The sequence below is a fragment of the Lithobates pipiens genome, unplaced genomic scaffold (assembly GCF_037356315.1).
Source record: "Lithobates pipiens isolate NorthernLeopardFrog02 unplaced genomic scaffold, aLitPip1_a1.2 Scaffold_16, whole genome shotgun sequence".
Taxonomy (NCBI): domain Eukaryota; kingdom Metazoa; phylum Chordata; class Amphibia; order Anura; family Ranidae; genus Lithobates; species Lithobates pipiens.
This window is the reverse complement of record NW_027507748.1, coordinates 133,632,118-133,650,626: the sequence shown is the minus strand read 5'-3', so window position 1 is coordinate 133,650,626 and position 18,509 is coordinate 133,632,118. Positions and strand designations below refer to the sequence as shown.

At 41.2% G+C, this 18,509-nt stretch overlaps 1 protein-coding gene across 3 annotated transcripts in view; it reads right to left on the bottom strand.

Moving 5' to 3' along the window:
* Window positions 1-8,985: 8,985 nt before the first annotated feature.
* Window positions 8,986-18,509, bottom strand: part of LOC143982076 (tapasin-related protein-like) — a 91,118-nt gene continuing 81,594 nt past the window's right edge. For all 3 annotated transcript variants that reach the window (XM_077480471.1, XM_077480473.1, XM_077480472.1), the window contains 2 exons: window positions 17,318-17,352; window positions 8,986-12,300 (listed from right to left, as the gene is read on the bottom strand). In XM_077480471.1, the coding sequence (XP_077336597.1) occupies window positions 17,338-17,352 (15 nt within the window). In that variant the 3' untranslated portion in view covers window positions 8,986-12,300; window positions 17,318-17,337. The remainder of the gene's footprint in view (window positions 12,301-17,317; window positions 17,353-18,509) is intronic.

Genomic DNA, 18,509 nt, shown 5'->3' with positions numbered 1-18,509 from the left:
CATTGTGCATTGTCTCCTTGTTTCTGATGTAGGTTGCAAAATGATAAAGTAGATGTGAAGCTTGCTGAAGACCTGTTTATCATAAGGCAGGCCATAGATGATGTGACTTTCCCCCTGTGGTTGCAGAAATGAAAATTGCTTGATTCTCCTATCAACACTGACTCCCACTCATGGAGCTATTGTGTTTGCCCGACAGGATGGGTGGCATAGGGAGCTGCCTCTGTCCGGGAAACACAATCATTATTGCTAGCGCTATAGCCGCTAGAAATTAGACATGCTGGTTGTACACAAGCGGATCAATGGATTGACTTGGGTACACTCAGCCTGCCCATACATGGGTCTAATCTCTGTCGGTCCCTGCTGAACCAGACGAGATTCAAACCATTTTTGACTGGCTTTAGAAATTGCTTTTTTGTAATATAATGCTGTTTTCATCTTTTCCATTGTTGCATCTTAGTATGGCTATTTCTGCATGAATTATTTGGCATTTCTCAGGAGGAGTTTACTTATGGGGAAAACAATAGACCAAACTTGTGCAATGTGCGTCTGCAGGGTTGCTTGTAGCCTCCAATGGGACAACGTAACAACACAGTAGCGCAATTGGGAGACAGGGACAGAGTGTTGTCACCATATAACAGGCAGTGCCTGAACAAGTACCTTGATGGCAGCATCACCGAAGATTATTTCAAAGAGCTCTGCAGATTCAACAAGATTGAAAATGACTTTTTAAATGATGTTGTAATGGTAAAAGATATATGAGATTTTAGTGATTTCTATATATTTGAAGGTATCTGGATACCTATGCCACTCAGACTGATCCATTGCTCTCACAGTGTTTAACGCAGTATATATCAGTGCATTAGTGCACGTTTAACGCAGTATATATCAAAGCGTTATTGCACATTTAACACTGTACATTTCAGTGCATTAGTGCACGTTAAACATAGTATATTTCAGTGCATTATTGCACGTTTACCACGGTACAGTATATTGCAGTGCGTCAGTGTAGTTTTACTGCAGTATATTGTAGTGTGTCAGTGGAGTGTGTCTGTGTAGTGAGTACTCAAGTTAAAGTGCACAAACCACCACTTTACATGGATTAAAGTGCATCCAGGTACACATTTCCACATCTTTATTACATTTTGTTAATAAGCGGCAACAAGGAAAGACATAGGTTCCCATGGCACTGTGAGGGGATCAGCAGTGTATGTGTTCACAGGCAAAGGTGGACGTGGTCTGTCCTCAGGCAGGGCATCATTTCCTCTGTTTAGTGATGTTGCCTGTGCCATCCAGCCACAGCATGCAGAGGAGATGGTGGACTTGCTTACTAAACCATCATCATCCTCTGTCATCCAAGCAGAGACTAGTGCGCAGTCCACTGCAGCTGCCAGAGTGGCTTATTCTGCCTCCTTGTCCTCAGCTACTCCTGCCATAGCCCCAGCATTAGGCATGGAGGAGTCAGCTGAGTTATTTGAACACAGTGTCAGCCACTTGCTCCTTGATGATGCACAGCCATTACTTCATTCTGATGTTGGTTCTAAGGTTGAGTACGTTAGGAACATGAGCCTACAGAGGGGGGAGAACACTGGTAATCCACAAATTGGCAGCCATGCTCCCCCAGCCGCAGCATATTGCCAAGTTGTCTTCAGTGATAATGAGGATGGAGGGGATGATGATGATAAGGTCACTGTTGTGACTTGGGTCCTGGAATGAGCAGAGAAGGAAAGTGAAGGTGAGGCACAACCCCAAAGAAGCAGCCATCATGGAAGATTAGAGAGTAGCCACCTTATTTCACCAGATTGTGGAGCTGTTATCTCCCAGCCCACTTCCCACAACTCAAATGTTTGGGCCCTTTTTAGCACATATGCAGCCGATCACAATGTTGCCATTTGCAAACTTTGCCCCAAGCACAACAAGCTTGGCAAAAACACCAGCCATTTGGGTACCACCTGAAAGCCACACAAAAGGGATGCAATTCTGCATCTCCTCACTCCTCACCTTTATGTTCTAACCCCGCTATACCTCATGAACTCTCAGCAGCCTCCACTGACAGGAATGATAGAATAGCGCAGGGTGTCCCAGGTCCTTGCAGCATGTTTGCCAGTAGCACACCACCAGCTGTAGACTATAGCAGGCAAATTTCTCTGCCCCAACTGCTGCAGAGAAAAAAAAAATACAGTCACTGTCACCCACATGCCCAGCGTCTAAATTCAAGCTGCTGGCTTTACAACCCCTGCCTTTCTGTCTGGTAGATTCTGTCCCTTTGCATGCATTTTGCAGAATGTGTTGTACCATAATGGCAGGTTCCCAGTTGCTATTTCTTTTCACTTAAGGCTACTCCAGCTCTCTACCATCATGTGGAAATCAATGCTGTGTCATCATTTGGCAAGGCAGTCAGCCGCAGGGTCCATATTACTGCAGACACGTGGTCCAGCAAGCATGGTCAGGTATGATCTATTTTGTTCACAGCACACTGGGTAACTCTGCTTGCAACTCAGAAGGATGCAGGACAAGGCTCGGTGCTGCCGCTTGTTGTGCTACCACATCTCTATACCACATCTCTATACAGAGGCGATGATGCAAGATTTGTCAGCTCCCCCCAATCCTCTTCCATGCCCTCCTCTGCTAAATTGTCCCATGAACCCCAAGTACCCCCTAAGTGTTCAAGGGGCTATTCAATGAGTCAGGCTAAAATGTGCAATGCAGTGTTTTAGCTGCTCTGTGTAGGGGACAGGAGCCACACCGGAGCAGAGATTCTTGCAGCTCTGCAGGGGCAGGCCCAGAAGTGGTTCACGCCATGCCATCTGGAGCCAGGAATGGTGGTCTGTAATAATGGCCCAAACCTATCCGCCCCTAGATAGGGAAAGTTGACACATGTGCCATGCCTGGCAAATGTCCTCAATTTGGTGGTGCAGCAGTTTTTAAATGGGTTTGAAGATCTGCTAAAGCAGGCCAGAAGAGTCTGTAGCCATTTCATACACAGCCAGTGCTCATTTCACTGAAGTTCGGCGGGAATCCACCTGCCTGTAAACCACCTGATTTGTGACCTGCCCACCAGGTGGAACTCAACTTTGGCAATGGTGCAATGGCTGTACATGCATCAGAGGGCCATCAACGAGTACCTATATGAGTATGGGACAATGACAGGCTTAGGACCGCTCTGCTTTTTTTCCCCATGCCATTGGCTGCAGATAAAGGTTGCATGCGCTGTACTGTCACCATTTGAGGAGGCCACAAGGCTGGTGAGCCGTGACAATGCCTGCATTAGTGGCACTGCCCTGTTGTGTACCTGCCAGAGCAGACTCGGTGTGGCATTATGGACAGGGCACTCGAGGCAGAGCAGTGGGAGGAAAAGGAGGACTTCCTTTCCTCTCAAGGCCTGCTTTATACAGACACTATTCTTTGTATGCCATGGAACACACAAAAGGAGAGGGAGGAGGAGGGGGATTTTGGCAGCCCATAACAGATGGCTTTCCATCCCCATAACTCTTGGGAGTAGTATGTGGCTAGGAGGAGGCAGTTCCAGATACTGTAATCCTCAGTGACCCCGATGAGTCTGCTTCTCATGCCTCTGCAAACTTGCGGTGCATGTGCTCCCTCATTCTTCAAAGCCTGCAAAAGGATCCGAGATTACGTGGCATCAAGCAGGATCACTATTGGTTGGCAGCCCTCCTTGACCACCGTTACAAGGGGAAAGTCTCATAACTCATCCTGTCTCCACAGAGGGAGCAGAAGATGAAATTTCTTGAGGACCCTGTAATAGTTTATGTAATGCAATTCCTGACTTTGGTAGGTTACAGTCGGGTGGAAAACATCGTTTTGAGACTTCTGTTGGTCAAGAGAGGAGCAGTGGAGAAGGGGGCCACCTCAGTGAGGCTTTTCAACATTTTTAGTCCTCGGCACCCAGGGCTGTCAGCTTTTACATCCCATCTGCAGCATCTTCATCATTAGGTCAGATATTATCTAGGGGCAAAAACAGATATGGAGAGCTTTCCAGTTGACGATCCACTGGGTTACTGGGTCATGAGAATAGAACACTGGCCAGAACTTGCCCAGTATGCAACTGAGCTGCTTGGCTGCCCTGCATCCAGTGTGCTTTCCGAATGGACATTCAGTGCTGTTGGAGGTTTTGTGACAGATAAGAGAACGCGTCTGTCAGTAAACTCCGTGGACTGGCTGATATTTATCAAAATTAACCAGTCCTGGATTAGCAGCAGCTATAAAGCCCCTGATGGCAATGTTACTGATTATGTGCTTTCTGGATCTCAAATCTCTGAAAGACTGTCTAGGCTGCCTAGCTTTGTGGGTGTTGATTATATCTGGAAGAAATGCTTTGGTGTAGGTTTCATGGGCACAATTAACACCCAAGGGCCAACATTTCCACATCTGTTTGACAGGTGCATATCATTGCAATTTGTGACAGCAAGGCCAATTCTTGCTTTCATCAAGAGTACCTCTATAGCAGTGATGGCGAACCTTGGCACCCCAGATGTTTTGGAACTACATTTCCCATGATGCTCCACTACACTGCAGAGTGCCAGAGCATCATGGGAAATGTAGTTTCAAAACATCTGGGGTGCCAAGGTTCGCCATCACTGCTCTATAGGGTTACAGTGTGAAGGCTATGTAAATGTCATTATTGCTGCAGCAGGTTCCATACAGATGTGCTATTTACAGGCAGACTAAGGGACCCCCCCCCCCCCGCAGGCACTATATTTAAATGCATTTTTCATTTTTATTGTTATTTCTCATCTTTGATGGTTTCAGTTTAAGCATCAGTAAACACTGCTCACTTAAAAATTATGTTTTTTTACAAACTTTTTTTTCTTTGATACATGTCCCCCAGGGCAGTATCCGGACCCCCATAACCATTGTATGCCAAATTACTTGAATATAGGCCTTCAAAATAGGCACTTTTGATTTTTTCAATTTCAGATCCTAGACTTCAATAGGGTTCGTTATTCGGTTCCGAGCATTTGCGATGTTTGAAATTTCTGCCACAAACTGAACAGGGGGTAATTTGACCCATCTCTACTCCTCACTGTTCTACTGCTGCACTCTCTGAAAGCCTCTTCTGTATTTGTTACCCTGTTTTCCCCAAAATAAGACCTAGCGTGATTGTCGGTGATGGCTGCAATATAAGCCCCAAATAAGCCCTAGTTAAAGTCCTTGTGCTTTCTCCTCATCCTCACACCTATGCGTCCATAAGACACATAAAGCTGCGGCTCAGCCCGACTCCCACGCTCTCCTCATTGGCTCACTGACTGTGATTGACAGCAGTGGGAGCAAATGGCTCCCGCTGTTTTGTCTCAGCCAATGAGGATAGAGGGAGGGAGGGAGGAGGGAGAGACCTGGGATGGCCACGGCTCCCGGGCACATTGCTGGATCAAGAGGGGGCTCAGGTAAGCATTGGAGGGGGGCTATGGGGGACGCAGCACACAGAAGGTTTTTTTAAGTTTATGCATAGAATGCACAAAGGTAAAAAATAAACATTAGCCTTTACAACTTTTTTTACGTCCTGTGGTGGGCTGACAACATACAGCATTTTTGTTGACTGAATGTTGTCAGCCCTCCCAGTGTCTTTTGCAAAATTACTCAACCGCTCCCACTCTTGGACCTTTTACAACATAAAGGTGAATCAAGAGGTAAATGGTGCTGCCCCTCAACTGAAGAGATCCTCAGGAGTGAATCCCACTTCAATGCTACTTTATTTTAAAAATATTTATTTTCTTCATATATTTACAGTTTTCTACCTTTAAAGGTTTATGTGCTCTTGGATATGTTTAATGTTTTAGACACGTAAAAGCAGGAGGCTTGCATAATTAGCACAAATACACTTTACTATTTGTATTTAGGGTTATCTAAAAAGCACTATCAGAGTTGTATTACTTTGACCACTTGTGATAATAAACAGAGAACTAAAACACGAAACATGTCCAAAAGTGCAAAAACCCTTAAAGGTAGAAAACTGTAAATATATGAAGAAAATAAATATTTTTAAAATGAAAAATGAAAAAAAATTAATAAAATCCTCAGTGCAAAAAATTTCCTCATATGAATTGTAAATACAATTAAGTATAGGATGGTGTTTAAATAGGCAAATGTAATAGGGAAATACTTCCCGCGGGGAAGCCATTCAAATTGGACCCGTGTGCCCCTAGTGGTCAAATGTATAAATAACTCCCAGCATATCCGCTCACCATGTAAACAATACAGATATTGTCTGGTAAACATGCTTAACCGATCAGTTCTTATAGAGAAGAGAGTTATATCATTTTAATTTAATTACTCTATAAAAATTATTATTTAAAAGTATATTACAATAAACAATGTAAAACATAAATAAAAAATAGTAAACCTATAAACCTAGTAAACCTATGTTTATCTCAAATGGTATATATGAAATATAGAGTTTTTTTTATATATATCTCCTTTGTGTCCTTATCAGCTACAGGGACCCATCTATAATGGGAACCTATGAGTAAAGGGAGGGAAAATCCCAGTAGATATGGATCTGGTAATGTTGAAGAATATTCCCAGGTGAGGTAATTTTACAGGTTCAAAAGTTGGATATAAAACAGATGAGGTCTATATCAATGTTGAGGCCTCCAGGTGCTAAAGACCCCAATCTGTATATCCACCTTGTCTCATTTTGTGACGCTTGGACCCTTTTATTACCATCCCCTCCAGTGGTCTCTAATTTGATCTATCCCATAAAATATCAAACCAGTGGGGTCCCTGTGGTGAACTTGGGGAACCCCTTTTTTATATTGTTGATATGTTCTCTAATCCTAACAAACAGAGGTCTGTTGGTTCTCCCTACATATTGTAGGTGACAAGGAACTCAATGACACAGGTCACTTGTGTGCTTTTAAACTTGATCAGCTCTCTTATTTGATATTCCTTATTATTGACCCTAAAGTTGAAGGATTCTCTTCTCCTTGGCTGTCTTCAAAGAAGATAGAGTCCTATTGAAGTTCCTACCAAAAAACAAAACAAAGTTTGTTTATAAAAAGGTCTCCCACTGAAATCAACTGGTCCATAATGTCATTGTCACAAAAACTGTCAAACTACCGTATATACTCGAGTATAGGCCGACCCGAATATAAGCCGAGGCCCCCAATTTACCCCCAAAAAACTGGAAAAAATTATTGACTCGTGTATAAGCCGAGGGTGAGACATGCCTGTCCATCCCTGTGTGTCCGTCCATCCCTGTGGGTCCATCCATCCCTGTGTGTGTGTCCATGCATCCGTGTGTGTGTGTGTGTGTGTCCATGCATCCGTGTGTGTGTGTGTGTGTGTGCATCCGTGTGTGTGTGTGTGTGTGTGTGTGTGTGTGTGTGTGTGTGTGTGTCCGTGCAGCCTACCTGTGTCCAGCCTGCCTGCGTCCCGTCCAGCCTGCGTCCCGTCCAGCCTGCGTCCCGTCCAGCCTGCGTCCCGTCCCGGCCCGGCCCGGCCCGTCCCGGCCCGGCCCGTCCCGTCCCGAGCCGAGCCGAGCCTCCGTCCTTCAGCTCTTCGTCGGCGGCCATTCTAGGATTCAAAAGCCGCGCCTCCGTCGGTGATAGGCGGAACACTCAATTTCCCACTGACTGCTGTTCCGCCTATCGGATGTCCGTGATAGGCGGAACACTCAATTTCCCAGCAGCCTGTGTTCCGCCTATCACGGGCATCGTCTCATCTTCGTCCGTAGTACGAGGATGAGACGATGCCCGTGATAGGCGGAAGACAGGCTGCTGGGAAATTCAGTGTTCCGCCTATCACAGGCGAAGGCGGAGCCGGAGGCGCGGCTTTTGAACTATAGAATGGCCGCTGTCTGTCTGCTCGACACGCTGATCGAGCGGGCAGACAGCGATGACTCGAGTATAAGCCGAGGGGGGCACTTTCAGCCTCAAAAAAGAGGCTGAAAATCTCGGCTTATACTCGAGTATATACGGTATTTAAAGAAATTAAAGGCTTTAATAGGTGTCAAAAATGCCTACCATGTAGAGTGAGAAAGAAACAGCCAAGGAGAAGAGATTCCTTCAAGTGTACGCACAAACCACTTTGGTGATGCCTGCCCAAGTCACTTGGGAATATTATTTGTATTAAAGATTGAATTATTTGTATTTACAATTCATACGAGGACATTTTTTGCACTGAGGATTTTATTATTTTTTTTAATTTAAAAAATATTTATTTTCCTCATATATTTACAGTTTTCTACCTTTAAGGGTTTATGCACTTTTGGAAATGTTTCATGTTTTAGTCACATACAAGCAGGAGGCTTGCATAATTAGCAAAAATGCACTTTAATATTTGTATTTACGTTTATCTAAAAAGCACTATCAGAGTTGTATTACCTTGTATTACCTTGTATTACCTTGTATTACCTTGATCACTTGGTTTTGAAACACAAAATATTTTTTTTTCTGTTGATTATCATAACATTTACACTAATTGATGTGAAGTGAGATTTACTCCTGAGGGTCACTCTTCAGTTTAGGGGCAGCACCAACTTTTTTTACATTTCCACAATTATTCAGCTCCATTTTTTTGGGGCTGTCCAGAGAAGGCAGCAGCCCAATCTATTCCTAAGCGCAGAATTTCATTAACTATATAAAGGTGAATCAATCAGTAATCCAAGATAAGAACTAGGAGGGATTTTTTTTTTCCATTCAAGACTTTTGGTGAGCTTTCGGCAACAAATCATTTGTATATTGGAAGGTGACCTATATATTGTGCCAAGATTATCTGAATCAAAATGCTGAATGAATAGAATAAAAAATATATTATTATTATATAATTTTTTTTAGGAATAAAATGCTCATCATTCCCAATTAAACGATGTGTTTGTATATTATTCCAATGTTCACACTGATGCTTATATTGTAAAAAAAATACATTTGAGTGATCTTTCTTTCCCACATTGGTTTACAGCCTACAGCATTGTTGTTGTTCTTTCCAATCACTGTTTTACAGAACACAAAAAGAGAAGCATCGAATAGGGACAGTATAAAATACATTTTATTAACTAGAACATCGTAAAACCAGTGTTCCATTCATGTGTAATAGTAGTCATATGTGTTCTATAGCCATGCAGTGAATCATTTTTTTGGGATCAGTCCCCTAACAGCCAGTGTGGACATTTTTTTTGTTGGCACACAGATACCATCACAGGCTTTTGTAAATATTACTCGTTGATTTTAGTATATGACATTTTCTGTGTGATGATAAATTTAGATTGTATCACTGAGATATCAGAAAAGTCATCTGAGGTTAAGGGTTTGGTTTCAAGTTAAGAATCACATTTAAAGTGGTTGAAAGCCCTCACATATATCCAGTGAAGTTAACAGCCTCAGATGATACACAGAGATAAAACAAATCCTCCATATATTTTAGTTGTTTATCTGCAGTCTTCTCTTCCTTACACCCCTTCAAAAGGGCAGAAAAGCTTTAAAATCCTTCTGCATCCATTAGTATCACAGAGGAGGGGGCAGAGAGCTGCAATTACAGTGTGTGAGAGCTGATTGGAGGAAAGGCACACACCCTCCTCCACACAGCAGAACTGTGTTGTGAATAGACAAGCTGCATGCTGAGCTCCTTCCCCAACACAAATTCTATCTCATGTGTCGGGAGAACTTATTAGAAGTGACTCATGCTGATAACAGAGGAACGAAGCACCAGAGAGAAATTACACTTAGAGCTTTGAGCTTTGCCGAGAGATAAGTAAACACTACAGATATATGTGCTTTGCTCAGATTTCATGACTGAGGTTTACAACTAAGGATGAGGTGCAGGTTGTGATTAAAGGAGCCTGACAAAATAGAAATATGGGAGCTGTCATTTCTGACTTGTCCTTAAAGGGGTAAGCTTCAGAACTGTCATCCTTATCCTTCAGTACTTGGTAAATTATGGCCAGGTTGTTGTCAGTGACTCAATCCCTGCAATTAATGGTGCAGCATGCGTCAAATTCATGTACCTATCTAGACCTTGTATTTGAATTTTTGTGCGTGCTGCATTACTTTTAGATTGCATGCGATATACTTTCACAAATTCTGTCTGTGCCAGGGTTTCTCTCTGTACACCAAAAGACAGCTAGTCTCACTTTCATAAGATACAAACTGTCAGTATTGTATTTTGAATTTAGCATATTCATTGTGCCACAATTTAAAAGTGGTGCATTTTAGAGCTACCTGAATTTGGTTTCAGAACCAAAACTGTCACAAAATGCTTCATGAATTTGGCACAATACAATAACAAGAGATTAACACCCAAACATGCAGTTTTATTAAATTACCCCAGTAAGTACTGAATATAAGGATGACATTGTTGAATCATGCACCTTCGCAAGTCATCGGTGGCAGCTCCCATTCTATCCAGACAGAACCCTGTAAGGTTTAAGCTTATAGATTAAAGTGAATAGAATAGCTAGATTTATGGCTTTTAGTGTTAAGTCAAGGATGTAAAATACAAGGTTATAAGCCAGTAAATTATATATATATATATATATATATATATATATATATATATTGCAAAAAGTCTATGGGGGTTATTTACTAAAGGCAAATCCACTTTGCACTGCAAGTGCACTTGAAATTGCACTAAAAGTGCACTTGGAAGTAAAGTCGCTGTAGATCCGAGGGGGACATGCAAGGAAAATAAAAAACAGCATTTTAGCTTGCACATGATTGGATGATAAAATCAGCAGAGCTTCCCCTCATTTCAGATCTACCCCTTAGATTTAGAGTGACTGCACTTCCAAGTACACTTTCAGTGCAAAGGGGATTTTCCTTTCGTAAATAACCCCCTATGTGATGCAAAATCTTGCAAAAATATTTTTGTTTCAGAAACAATCAGAAACATTTTCTAAACTAATAAATTAAACTACCCAGTGAGCAGAAATATAAAAGTACCAAAACAAAGAACCCCCAAATACATGAGCATATCCTATATGGATACCCATGCTTTCAATACTTCAGAGTCTTGAGTTGCCAGTGTGGACGATGAACATGTTCTAATAACAGATAGTTAGGAGGGTGACGTTCAGTAATCCACACCCACCACAGACAAACATGTTGTGCTACCTAGCGCTTCTTGTACTGCCGCCAATGTACAACAGCTTTAGCCTTTTTTTTTTTTTTTACTGGTAATGGCAGCGATCATGGACTTAGAACCTGTCTGCGATATTGTGGCAGACAAATCAGACACTAACTGACACTTTTGAAACTTTTTTTGGGAACCAGTAACACTAATACAGTGATCAATGCTTAAAATATTGCACTGTCACTGTACTAATGACACCGGCTGGGAAGGGGTTAACATCAGGGGCGATTAAAGGGTTAACTATGTGCCTAGCCTGTGTTTTAGCACAGTGTGGGAGGTGCTTTTACTAGGGGAAGACATGGATCCTAGTACCTGTGAAGTGGGACAACGGCGTGCATGCGCGCCCCCCTACCCGGAAGTGTCAGATCACGTAGTAGATACAGTACATGATCCGATGCAGCAGTGCCACCTTGCCGCTGTATATGTAAGTTATATGGTTGGCAAGCAGTTAAAGCATTCATATTTACATATTCTCTACAGAAGTCACTCTTTCATACATTGGGGTTGACTTACTAGAGGCAAATAGGCTGTTCACTTTGCAAAGGAATTTGCCCCAGAGATTAGTGTTTGTGCTCAACTTTTTCTTTGCAAAGAATACCCAATCATGTACAAGGAAAATAAAAAAAACTTGCACACTATGGGGTTATTTACGAAAGGCAAATCCACTTTGTAGTACAAGTGCAAAGAGCACTTGGAAGTGCAGTCGCTGTACATCCGAGGGGGCATGCAAGGAAAATAAAAAAACAGCATTTTAGCTTGCACATGATTGGATGATAAAATCAACAGAGCTTCCCCTCATTTCAGATCTACCCCTCAGATTTACAGCGACTGCACTTCCAAGTGCACTTTCATTGCAATTTCAAGTGCACTTTGCACTTGTAGTTTGCACTTGTAGTGGATTTGCTTTTCACAAATAACCCCCCTCTGATGTCAGCAGAGCTTCACTTTATTCACTGAAATCTGGGGAAAATTATCTTACAAAGTGAACAGCCTTTAGTAAATTAACGCCAGGACATCAGATTGTGAAACCTTCCCTGGCTGCAGGGAATATTATCTCAATAAGATTCTTCTTATTGGCATATTGTCCCCATGCCATCCAATAAAGGCATCCTTCTTGTGGATTTGTCCATAATTGAATTTCTTGGATCTCCAGTCTAGTAATCTTCCATTGAATCTGCTTTCTGTTGCACACTTTGTCCATTTCCTTGATGAAGACAGCTGCAAATATATTACAAAGAAAACCTATTGGATTATTCCCGACATCTTTGTATGACATCTCTAGGGACTAAGCATCAACAAATTTCAGGTAAGCAATCTTTACTATGTTTTAACCTGGCCATTAATAGACAATGGGGGTTATTTACAAAAGGCAACTCCACTTTGCACTGCACGTGAACGTGAACGTGCAGGCGCTGTCGATCTGAGGGGGACATGCAAGGAAAATAAAAAACAGCATTTTAGCTCGCACGTGATTGGATGATAAAATCAGCAGAGCTTCCCCTCATTTCAGATCTACCCCTTAGTTTTAGAGCGACTGCATTTCCAAGTGCACTCGCAGTGCAAAGTTGATTTGCCTTTCGTAAATAACCCCCAATGTATCTTTTCGGTTATGTAAGTCATTTGTATTGTGTCATGCTAAATAACATTTTCCATTTATACATGAATGTCATTGTAGTACACTAGTAGTAAGACATCCGAGCTATATGTATCTGTTAACTGATACAGGAGTACTCTATGTCATGACTTATGGCTGCTTTTATTTTGTTATGTTACAAGATGATATGACTGGCTAGAGGATTTATCTTCTTTCTAGAAAGGTAGAAAATTGTAGAACAATTCAAACTGACAGAATGTGGAGAATGACTATAGGGATCATTTATAAATAACTTAGTCTACAGAAGACATTTATTTGTTGGTGCCATTCAGTATGCAGAAGATGTGAGAACTTTTCACAAATGATTATCTTTAAAATAAAGGTCACGTGAAGAGCGATACCATCTAACACACGACTAATATCCTGTAATTCATCCCAATGAGGAATACTGTCACTTTTCAAAATAAATAAGCTTCATTAATTAATCTTAATCTCACCACACATGTGCTATTACAATCTATTTTAGCCCCCGTACACACTGTCGGAGAATCCGTCGGAATGTGTCCTATCGGACCGTGTTGTCGGATAATCTGACTGTGTGTGGTATGCATCGGACTGATTCTGTCGGAATATCCGTCGGACCCAATTTTCCAACTTGTTGGAAATATTTTCCGACAAACTGGTCCGATAGGACATACTCCGATCATGTGTAGAGAATTCCGATCGGACAAAGTGCCACGCATGCTCAGATCAAATTCCTACATCAAAGCTATTGGCTACTAGCCTGAATGTAGTCCCATCTTAACGAAATTACGTCATCACGTTCTGAAAGATCGGATTTTTCGACAACTTTGTCCGACCGCATGTATGCAACAGTTTCGGACACAATCCGACGGACAAAATCCGACGGACAAAATACGACGGATTTGGTTGGCAGAATGTCCGACCGTGTGTATGGGGGCTTAGATCTACCGACAAGTATAAAGTGCAAAGGCCTGCCTGATTGGATACACATTCATTGGGTAGATTAGGTGGGTCCTACATATACAGAATTAATTGTATGGTAAAGCCCCATACACACTATCAGATTTTCTGCTGATTCTTGTCTTTAGATTTACTAAAACCATATAATATGAGGTCAAACCTTATGAGTTTCAATGTATATGCAATCAGGCAGGCCCTTGTACTACATGGTTTTGGTAAATCTAAAGACAAAAATCAGCAGAAAATCTGATAGTGTGTATGGGGCTTTAGTAATGTGCATGGCAATCTTAAAAAGCAAGTTGTGCAATACGTAATTGTGGAGCATAATAATTTGCTAAACAATCTCAAATTGGTCTCAAATGACCAATGACTGGTAGGCAGTACATAAAAGTTAAATTTAACAATGTCAATGTTAAATAATTTGTTTCAACCCTTTTGTTGGTCAGTTAACGGCTTCAGCCCTGGAAGGTTTACCCCCCCTTCATGACCAGGCCATTTTTTGACATTTGGTACTGCGCTATTTTAACTGGCAATTGCGCTATCGTGCGATGCTGTACACAAATAAAATGTATTTCCTTTTTTTTCCTAGAAATAGAGCTTTCTTTTGGTGGTATTTGATCACCTCTGTAGTTTAAAAAAAAAAAAAAAGACTGACAATTTTGAGGAAAAAAAACAATAATTTTTACTTTCTGCTATAAAACACATCCAAAAAAAATAAAAAAAATGCATTATCTTCTTCAATTTAGGCCAATATGTATTCTGCTACACCTTTTTGGTAAAAAAAAAATCCCAATAAAGCGTATACTGATCAGTTTGCGCAAAAGTTAAAGCATCTACAAACAATGGGATGGAAATTTTATATATATATATTTTTTTTTTACTAGTAATGGCGGCAATTAGCGATTTTTAGCGGGACTGCTATAATGCGATGGGCAAATCACGCACCTATCTGACACTTTTTGGGATCAAGTGACACTAATATAGTGATCAGTGCTAAAAAATATGTACTGTTACTGTACTAATGACACTGGTAGGGAAGGCGTTAACATTGGGTTAACATTCTATGCATTAAGGTGAAAAACCCTCTGTCACTCAGCAGCCCCCCAGCCCCTGTTATACTTACCTGAGACCTGTGTTTCTCATGACAGGAATGAGCACACCAGCTCCAGCCGTTGTCTTGTGTCCTGATTGGATAGGTTGATAGCCATGCAGCCATTGGCTCCCTCTGCTATCAATCAAATCCAATGACTTGGGCGCCAGGGGGTGGGGCCGAGTCCTGCCATGGCGGTTTTAACCAGGTTGGTGAACTGGTTTCACCATTCTCATTCCAAGCAATGGGTCTTTATAGAGCTCCAGGGGCTCCCTTGGATAGATCCATTTTTCCGTGGCCCACCCTCCTACCAACCTTTTCTTATATCTAATTTATGGAATATTTGGGATAAATTGTTATCTTGATTGGGGATCAAGCAGGCCCAATAATTCTCTTGTTTGGCAACCCACTATTCCCACCTGTTGTGGCCCGGATACACTTTTTAGCTTGGAATAAGGAGTCGCATCGAAGAGTGAGCCAAATCCTCTGTCAGGGAAGATTTCTGCCCTTATCAAAATTTAATTTCCACACAGCAGCCCTCACTTACGGATTGGTTGCAATATCGGCAATTGTCGTCCTTTCTTTTCTCTTTTTCCCCAACCAATTCCTAGGGATCTGTGCAATCTTTGTCACCAATCAGGGGCCCTCCTAGGTCTGAACTCACCATTTGTTGTTGACCTCCTGAGTTTACACTGAGGCAGGTCAAATAACGCTTATTGTATCTGGTCAATCTCTCATGATGTTCACCATCCGTACAGTAACTGTCCATACAAAGAAACCAGAAAGGATATTATTGCATAACACCATTTATTAGTATAATGCCATCGGTATAATACAAGCCGTGGCTGCTCTGTGTCTCTGAATGTGTGCAAATCCAGCGTGCGTTACACCTGCCAGAAGTGGAGCACGAAGATTGCGTTTAGCCACAAATAAAATGCAATATTCATGCTTCGCTTCCGCCAGGTGAAATGCACGCTGCATTACACACATTCAGAGACACAGAGCAGCCACGGCTTGTATTATACTGACGGCAGATAATTCCTGGTTCCAGAGGAGGCACCTAACCATGGAGCTCACACCTTATAATTTTAATGGGGGATTATATATTAATAAGCATTATTATGCGATGATATCCTCTCTGGCTTCTTTGTATGGACAATTACAGTACGCATGGTGAACAACATGAGAGATTGACCAGATACAATAAGCGTGTATTGACCTGCCTCAGTGTAAACTCAGGAGGTCAACAACATATGGTGGGTTAGGTCCTACGAGGGCCCCTGATTGGTGAAAAAGCACAAAGATTGCATTATTGCACAAGACACAGCACTTTATTTCTTGCTAAAAGAAAGAGAAGCACTTTTTTTCCAGCACCAAGAACTGTCAGCACTTTTCAATATATTTTTAACACTGTTTGCACTTGGATTATTGCATTTGATATTTTTTTCAAGCTACACAGAACCTGTATATTTCTATTAAAATTTTTGGGCATGTGTAGCATGCCCAATGTCTACAACTGGTTAAACCTCTTTAAGAAATACAATCCATATTGGAATAAATGAGCAGTATGGGATACCAGAAGGTGCTACTTCATACCAGTACTTTGTCATAATTTTATTTAATTGAACCATGTAAATAATATGCAAATGTTGACTTTACTGGCCAAATTGAAAGAACTAAATCTTCAAGGTTGGCCACAATATGTCTGTTGATAATGTTAGCTTTAATATTATACTAAAAATTGCTCCTTACAATATTTAATCCCAGAGAAAGGGGGTCAAAACATTCCCTGATTTAGCTGAAAAATTATATCCTGAAGTGTAACTTTTTAACTGGTAGGTAACAGCTGGGGACACATTCATTATGCCATTCACTGAGGGCCCCAGAGCAGGAGCAATCAAGGGCTGCAAATGACCCATATAACACCAATTTTGAATTTAAGAAAAAGAGCTGAGCTAATAGTGAGAAAAAAAATATATAAATGTAATGAGCAGGCAACGAACAAGCAAATATACACATAGGATAGTGATTAGAGCATAACCTGCAAGAAAAACAAATACAAATGGATGTAGTCCAGAGGAAACACACACATGTAACTTCTTGATTAAGCAAAAAATAATCCAATATAGCAAATGGATAAGTGATATAGGTGATATAAAAATAATCAGTGAAACAATATAATGTGGTATTTATAATAAAAATTAAAAATAATCTTTAAATGCATATAAAGTCTCTTCCATGAAACCTCCCAACGGGGAATGAAGGTTAAAAACACCTTCTTCTTGCAGGTTATGCTCTAATCACTATCCTATGTGTATATTTGTCTGTTCATTGCCTGCTCATTACATTTTATATATTTTTTCTCACTATTAACACAGCTCTTTTTCATATTTCTGGTTTTGTGTGTATTTCACTTTTGAGTTGCAGCTCCCGTTTTTTTGTTGTTTACCATCAAGTTTTTTTTATTTTAACCAATTTTGAATGCCTGGTCTGATGTAGCACCTGCTATCAAAGAGCTCTATCAGTTTAGACAATATTTACCAGTAATAGATTTCTTCTTCACTTACCTTAAGTTCTCCAACAGTTGTTAGTATGGCTTGGGCTGAAAAAAAAAAAAAAAAAAAAAAAATCCCCTTGTGTTAAGTCACTCATTACTTATTACTTGTACGTTTTATACATACAGTAAATATGTTTACATGAAATGACTTCCAAATTAATGGAACAATGCAACATAAGCATTTGATTACTTTTACCTTTGTATGAGTCTAAGCCCTTGTACACACGGCTGGACATTCCGACAACCAAATCCTTCTGATTTTATCCGACGGATTTTGTCCGAAACTGTTGCATACACACGGTCGGACAAAGTTGTCGGAAAATCCGATCGTTCAGAACATGATGACGTTATTTCATTATGACTGGACTACGTTCAGGCTAGTAGCCAATAGCTTTGATACTCCGACGGAAACAGTCCGATGGAGACCACACACAATCGGAATATCCGACAAAATGGTCCGATCGGACACATTCCGTCGGAATCTCTGACCGTGTGTACAAGGGCTAAGGCATCTTGAAAAACATGCTTGGAAAATAACTTTAGTTTAGGAATACAGTTTGCTCTGCCTGTTTCTAACTCATAGTCCTTTACTTCTGGTATAAGAGATTACAGCAGCTGACATAAATAGATCAAAGAGATCCACTTGCGGATGCACCTGAATTTTATACTGTTCCTTATTAGAGCAGTCTTCAACATCTGCAAAGCTTTGTTTTTAAGCATTGCATGTCAAAGTCATGCTCGTTGTGCGAGTCTACCAACTCATTATGGGCTGTAGAGAATTTACCCGTTTTGGTTTCTGGATGATTAATCTTGTCCCCAAAATCTGGAACAATAATATTTATCTTATTGACCATATATGACATGTCCTGATGTAATGAGGTGTGAAAGGACAGTGGCACCCCCTTTAGGGTCAAGTCTGATATAGGCTGATTAGTGACTAGAAAGCTGCCTATGGAGACTTTAGACCTGTAAAGTGTGGTAAAGTTGAGGCCTTGCCTGTTATTGTACTGCTACCCCCCCCGCCACTGTTTAGCAGGACTGCAGGCTGATGATGGGGAGTCACAGGTTCAAGAGTCTTAAGACCCAATGCGTTGAAGCAGGTGAGGTGAAAGTTCATATGTATGGTTATTGGTTAAAGAATTTCCCCAAAAGTCTAAGTGATGGGGGAAGTACAGTATGTGCAAGTATAACACAAGTACTGT